Source organism: Danio aesculapii, chromosome 7 (assembly GCF_903798145.1).
Source record: "Danio aesculapii chromosome 7, fDanAes4.1, whole genome shotgun sequence".
NCBI lineage: Eukaryota > Metazoa > Chordata > Actinopteri > Cypriniformes > Danionidae > Danio > Danio aesculapii.
Window position 1 is genome coordinate 25,135,130 of NC_079441.1, and position 7,570 is coordinate 25,142,699.

Sequence of the window (7,570 nt, forward strand, 5' to 3'; positions counted from 1 at the left end):
GTTTCCTCTTCCCAACAGGCATCTCATTAATCCTGTGGAATGGATTGTACACGGCGGAAAAGGTCATCATTCAGTGGACGCTGCTTACAGAAGCGTGTTACTTTGGGGTACAGTTTCTAGGTGAGAGAGGGTTGTTGTGCTGAAGGACGTGAGACATTTAGTCTTTATTTTGCCCATAATTATGGGATGTTTAAACTGGGGGGATTGATTTAGGCTATTTCCTTGTGGTTGATTTTGCTGAACAGATAATTTTTTTTAAATTGTGTATTTTATTTGAGATATTTTATGTATTTTTTGTATATTTGAGCGAATGTTTTTTTTTTTTTCCTTTGCTTTTAAATTGTGCATTTATTTGAATTGATCATTTGGCCATCCTTACTGCGTATAACAAAGAGCTGTGCTGCCCTCTTATGGCAACCAGCAAAAAATAAAAGTAACCCAAGGATATTAGATAAAAGATGAATCTAATAAACCCATTACATGAACACCACGTTAAAGGGGAATAAGTACCATATTTTAAGACTGTTTCCTATATGTGCTTTTACGGATGCTGCCATAGAAGTAATAAAGGCCAAATGAAATTATTTTTGTGGCGTTTGAATATTATATTAATCTGAATAAGTTTTTAGATTCATATATGAGATTTTGGATTGATTTAGGATTTTTTTATTATATATTTTTTCACAATTAATATTTCCACTATTTTTTTAAAGCATAGAATTACTGCCCTGTCAGTGCTATTGCATGGATTTCCATAAGAGGGCAGCATTTTTTTGTACTAATACAGTCTATGTACACTCACTGGACACTTTATTAGGAACACCTTACTAGTACCAGATTGGACACCCTTTTGCCTTCAGAACTGCTTTAATTCTCCGTGGCATAGATTCAACGAGGTACTGAAAATATTCCTCAGAGATTTTGGTTCATATTGACATGATAGCATCATGCAGTTGCTGCAGATTTGTCAGCTGCACATCCATGATGCGAATCTCCCATTCCACCACGTCACAAAGGTGCTCTATTGGATTGAGCTCTGGTGACTGTGGAGGCCATTTGAGTACAGTGAACTCATTGTCATGTTTAAGATGCCAGTCTGAGATGATGGTTTACAACATAGTGCAATATCCTGTTGGAAGTAGCCATGAAAAGATGGTACGTTGTGGTCATAAAGGGATGGACATGGTCAACAACAATACTTAGGTTGGCTGTGGCGTTGACACGTTGCTCAATTGGTACTAATGAGCCCAAAGTGTGCCAAGAAAATATCCCCCACACCATTTCACCACCACCACCACGTCTGTGGTGTACAAGTGCCATCGCAGTAGCAGCCGGCAAAGCCAAAAGCCATTTTGACACATTTGTTTTTAAGTGGGCTAGGCCTAATTTTATAAGAGTAATAATAACACCAAAAAATATAAAGTATTTTAATGGGTCAAAGTTATCACAGTTATCAATCTTAATTTAACTTTTGTGAACTTAGTTATAAAAATGAAAATGTACCCTAAAAGCTAAAGTTCTTAAATATCTGATAGTATAATTTTAAAATCAATGAATGAATTAAATTTATAATTAATAGCTGAAATAAATAATTAACATGATGGTTAATGATAGTTTATGATGGAATTTTTACAATCGCCAGTAATGGACAATGAGAAAGGATAATGCAACCTGGATCTGACTTATAGAAGAAATAAAACACTGATGATAATGTTTGTGTGTTAACCATGCCAAGTCTTTACTGATTTCTATGGTAATAACTGATTTTGTTTTCAACAAATGTGGTACACTTCGTTCTTTTCTGGCTATGCTAGTAAAATTAACCATAATTCACAATTTGAGTTTTATAAAAACATAACTAAATATTGTATTGGGAAATTCTTTCATTAGTCTCTGTTTGTTTTTGTTTTTTTCCAGTGACGTCCATCACCCTGTTGGAAATGGGAATCCTGTCCAACAGTGCAGTTGTTCTTCTTCTCTGTGAAGCTTCCTTCCTCTTCATCACCATGAGTTACTATCATTACCTCGGCCGACGCCCCAAAAAGATCTGATGGAGTTTGATTAATGATCTGGTAGAGTCTCATGTTAGATGTGTGGCTTGGCACCACCAAATGCTTTGAATACAGTAGCATCACTGCCTGGACCAAACGAATTTACACTTGACTGAAAATCAGCCTCTGTTTGTGAGTTTTCCCTTAAATGTAAGTACGGCATTTTTGTGTTAACTCATTGGCTAAGGAGGGCCAGAGATTACGACTGTTGTTTTAGTTACCTTGTTCACGTAAGTGTCTTTAGTTATCTGACCTGTTCGTAAAAAGCATTTTCTGAGAGCATATTGAATGGAGGGTAGATTTATTGCACTTGTCAGAGAATCTTGTCTCCCAAATGGATCACATTGTTTTGGGAAGTTGCCCACAATTCAGGTCATATTATGTAAGAGTTTGTGAAATTCCTGAATGTGGTGTAGTTTTCTGCGACACAAAAATTGGTTTATTTATTTATTTTTAGTTGTCAGGCACAGGAGTAGACACAGCGTAGCACAGAATATATGTCAATAATGCAAGAAAAGGTGTAAAACAAGGAATTTCATTCAATTCAAATGTGTCTTTGGGAGAAATACAGCGGTTACATTTACATTACTAACATTTTAAATGGATTATTTTGTTCATTTTATTATAAAGTGTGAATTAAAATTCCAAAGTGAAGTCTGCAGATATATTGTTGTGAAATTTAGACACCCAGCAGTACATATTGTCATATGGTAAGGAATAATGGATGTAGTATTAAATACAATTTAATGTGTGTATTTCTGAATGTATCTTATTAACTTTGACTGCCTGTAACAAGGTCAGCTCTGTCTGTTTTTTAAACAAGAAAAATTCCACCCCTCAAAATTCAGCTAGTTTGTTACTTGTTACAGTATACCTAATGGGCCGTTTTCTAACAGTTACTACAGTTAATAGTGTAGTTTATTACCTAGTCCCCTTTCATTGTAGATTTAAAACATTAAGAAGAACAAATTAGTTGAAAACTTTGAGGATTTAGGTGAGTTTTGGTTATGCCTTATTTTACAGTGTCCTTGTTACAGTGGAACTATACCCATGGGTCAAACCAAATCTGCTCATTTTATTGTTGTTTCTGTGCACAAAATTTTTTTTAAATCTGTGGATTTATGTGGATTTTTGAAAGTATAGGAGCTAAAATATAATAATAATAATAATAATAATAAATTAACTTTTAATGTTAAAATACAAATAGAATTAGAATCACTTGTTTGGTTAACAAAGCTACAGTGGGTGTCTGATGTAACCCATCCACTAAAAGACTAAAGAAAATACTGCTTTACAAATAGTATTGTACACAAATCACCTGATCATCTAAACATTTGCATATTTTTCAATAATGTAACATTTTTAAAAATTAAATATTTATATATATTTACATACATTTACATGAGTAAATAGATTAAATGAATCATGAGTAAATCTCAGCCCAGGGTCATTGGAAATACGTGTGTCAGCCTACGTTATTGCGAAACATAAAATACATTGCTCCGGGTACGTTTCATGGCACATTTTGAAGGACAAATCCACTAGAGGGCGCTGTCTACATTTTTTTTTTATCTGAAAAATGTTACTTGGGTGTGTTTTGTTAAATACTACATTCTTCTTGGACACATTCATGAGAAGGTTGGATTTGTCATATGGATCTCCTAGTGAACCATACAAGATGTCCTCGCTGCAGCCCGCAGCTTGATGACGTAGGCGATCGTCAACTACATAGCAGACCTGGTAAACTACATCATCAAGCTGCGGGCTGCCGCGAGGACTATCTCGAGCCATAGACCTCAACCCAACAATCTTAAAGTCAGCATAATCTTTTATTTGTAAATATTTTATTTTCCCTGTAAATATAATTAGTTTGAAAAGTAACTGCCCTGTAGCATACATTTAACTTAGAAACCGCAGGCAAATGTATGTTTAAAAACATTTGTAATGTATGCTGTGAACATATTTCCAATGTATTTGTTGAGAAACAAGTGCTGAGTATTAGTAATTATCTACATGTACTTACTATATGTTTATGATTATGATGGTTATGAGGTTTAAAGCTAGTTGCATTTAATTATGCATAATTTATTCTTATTGCATACAGTAGTAATTACATAGACTGTGTAAGAGACACTGTTAAATAAAGTATTACCTGATTTTTTACATGTTACTCATAGTTTAACAAATGTTACTGTTATAGGGAAAGTTCACCCAAAATTTTGCATCATCATTTTATTTAAAATATATGATTGCAACTAGCGCTGCACAATATTGGAAAAACTCTGGTATTACGATATTTTATTATTGCAATAAATGTGAATAAATATTACGATATGAACAGATGGTTTTAGAAGCTCTATTTGTAGTATTTATTCTGTATAAATAATTCTATAAAATATATCTTTGTTACACCTCCAAACATCACAATTTTTTGTGCTCAAATGTTCTAAACTCTGTTAAAATGCTCAGTCACAGGGCTTAAAAACAGATGCAAACTCTACAAATCACATGTGTTCTGTGGCTCCTGGTCAAATATATTTCAGTCTCAACATTGCAAATCTTGTGATGTGACTATTGCAGCTGTGCAGCTGTGCAGCTGTGCACTGATGCTGAATGTATATATTGTGCAGCCCTAACTGCAACTTGTAAGTCCAAGTATGAATTCATTTCTTTGCGCCTTCTTGTCATTGACACCAAACTTTAAAAAAATTACATTTTTGGCTGAGCTATGCTTTTAAGAGGTAACATTATGCTCAACCATTGTACATTTTATAATCGTGTATGTATATATATATATATATATATATATATATATATATATATATATATATATATATATATATATATATATATATATATATATATATATATATATATATATATATATACATTAAGATATACTTATTAATCACGAAATGAAGTGAACATTGCAGATCAACTGTAGCTCTAAAATGTAGCACTTTGTTTTAAATGTCAGGTTGCAGATGCCTGTAAATGACATACAGAATGAAAATCCTTCCTCAGTGTTTAAAAAGTAAGCATGCTGAACTTTCCTTCACCTCTTATAATCACTATGAAGTAGCCGTAACTGAGAATGTCACAGCAGTTGTTTTCACACCCTCGACATCAGCAAAAATCCAATTGTGAAGAATAATAGTATAAATGACTATTATATAATTCTAATATTATGCTTCCATCATCCGTCATTAGAGATGGACGGTCACATCGTCCTTGCACAGATCTCAGCAACTGCTTCCACTGGGTTTTGCTCCAAAGGGAAATTAAAGGATCATTTTTGGAAAAAGGCAAAGAGGTGGTATATTTCCTATGTCTTCTATGAGGTGGTCTGATTATCCATTTCATAATCCTATATTAATCGCAACACTTCAAAGTGAAAACTGCTGTTTGTTTATTTATACTGTGCATCTCTTTTTAAATGAGCTGTTTAGATATACATAGTCAACTATAGGAGGACAGTGGATCACGGTTTGATTCGTAAAGTCAAAGCACAGTTTATGATTACACACTAGACTTGATATATTTTAGCTCACTATTTGCTTTGTAAATATATGAATGGTCCGGGAATGTGTAACACTCCTTAAATGTCTGTAAATGTTCTTCTTTGTATTATTATTTTGGGGAATGATTGAAATGTCACTGTTTGAATGCTTTTTTTTTCAAGAACATGTTTATATGTTTAATAAAATGGGTAACTCTTTAAAAAATAATGGTCCATTAATGTTAGCTAATGTTTCAGTAATATGAACAAACAATGAACAATACATTTATTACAGTATTTATTCATCTTTGTTAATGAAAATAAAGTTGTTCATTGTTAGTCCAGTTAACTAGCTAATTAACTATACATATACTTTGGATTTTAATAATAGCATTAGTAAATGTTGAATTAAGGTTAATAAAGGCTGTATTTTTAACTAATGGACCATTATTTAGAAGTGTTACCATAAAATACACTCATTTATGACCGGTATGCATCTACATTTTGTAGAGAAACATTAAATGTGCTTAATAAATCTTTAAAGTTTTTCAAATGGAAAAAGCATTGTTGAATCCTCTGCTGCTTTCCATGTTATTCTAACCCACTGTAAAATCTGTGCCCAGAAGCAGTTTGAGAAGTTTAAGAGATATTAAACAAACTTAATGCAGTTTAACTGCCCTGAAATGTCATGGTTGTGAAACTGGGCTTTCCCTGCTGCCCCCCTTGGTTTCACTTTGTAAAAAATACATGCTGTTATAGTAACAAAATCACTCTCCAAATGTGTGATACACCAGGTTGACTTCTGCTTTCACTTTCCTGTTGAAGGCTGATGTTGACTCATATATTTAGAGTCTGATTTGTTCATTGGGGTCTCAAATAACTGGATTCCTCCCCGTGAGAGTTTCACTTTTACTTTTCCCTGTCCACCTGTCATTTGCTTTCTCATTCAACAAGAATGTCAAAGTGAATCTTTCGCTTTCTCAGTTGACATTTCAGTGAGAGACTTTCAAATAAGGTAGGCATTGGTTTGTATGTTCTGTTTATTATAGACTTGCCCAAATGATGTCTTTAAATACACACCCACCTGCCACCACTGCACGGTTAAGTCAGTAATGTAATCTGTTGCATTACTCCTTTTAGGTAATGTTTTTTTGATACCTCTGGATTACTTTTAGATTACATTTGTCATAATCATCATGGTTTCTTAAACTGGCATTAAATATCGATTCACTGAGTTGGTGATAAGTTAATAATGAAAGTCTAATAAATTAAAGTAATATTTTTTTTAATAAAATGAACATTTTAGTAGTTTATACACTCTCTTTTTATTTATTTATACAGACACAATGTACAACATGACATGTTGTGCCAGAGTTAGCTATAAAGCTAATTTACATCTGTTTTGTACTTTGAGAAATAAAAGTTTGCAAGCTGTCACATTTGTACTTAAAGGGTCCATATTGAGACCTCAAAAGTATATATTAGTACCTAAAAATGTTAAGAGGAACACTTTTGTACTTTTTAGGTACTAATATACCCTTGAGGTATTAATATGGACATTTAAGGTACAAATCTGGAAAAGTACCACCCCAGTCACAGCTCGCATACCTTTATTTTTGAGAGTATGTGTGATGTGACCATTAGTTTACACATTAGAGAACAGTGTAAAGAAATTTAAGAAATATGGATGAATTGAGTAAATATTTTTGGTGACATATCATGGTTAAACTATGGTGAATTTGTAATTACCCAGTGGTCAACAATAACTAATTTATTTTGTTGTAAGTAGAACCATGCTTGGTTTTCGTAAGGGTTGAGTCACCTTGGCTGTCAGTAAACACACACTGGTCCAGTTTTTGTTTTGTTAAATATGCTTAATAATGTAATGTGTTTCAGACAGTGACAGTTTGTAAATGTTTTTTGAGTTCACCGAGACCGTTTACTGTATGAGAAGCGCTGCTGAGGGTCACTGTTCGCCACTCGGGGCGCCTGTGAGCAGCATAAAAAGCTCCATCTGCAG

At 33.3% G+C, this 7,570-nt stretch overlaps 1 protein-coding gene across 1 annotated transcript in view; it reads left to right on the plus strand.

Moving 5' to 3' along the window:
- Positions 1–2,589, plus strand: part of tp53i11a (tumor protein p53 inducible protein 11a) — a 53,358-nt gene extending 50,769 nt beyond the window's left edge. Inside the window, exons 7-8 of the mRNA XM_056461418.1 lie at positions 19–120; positions 1,918–2,589. Of these exons, the coding sequence (XP_056317393.1) occupies positions 19–120; positions 1,918–2,051 (236 nt within the window). The 3' untranslated portion in view covers positions 2,052–2,589. The remainder of the gene's footprint in view (positions 1–18; positions 121–1,917) is intronic.
- The last annotated feature ends 4,981 nt before the right edge of the window (positions 2,590–7,570 follow it).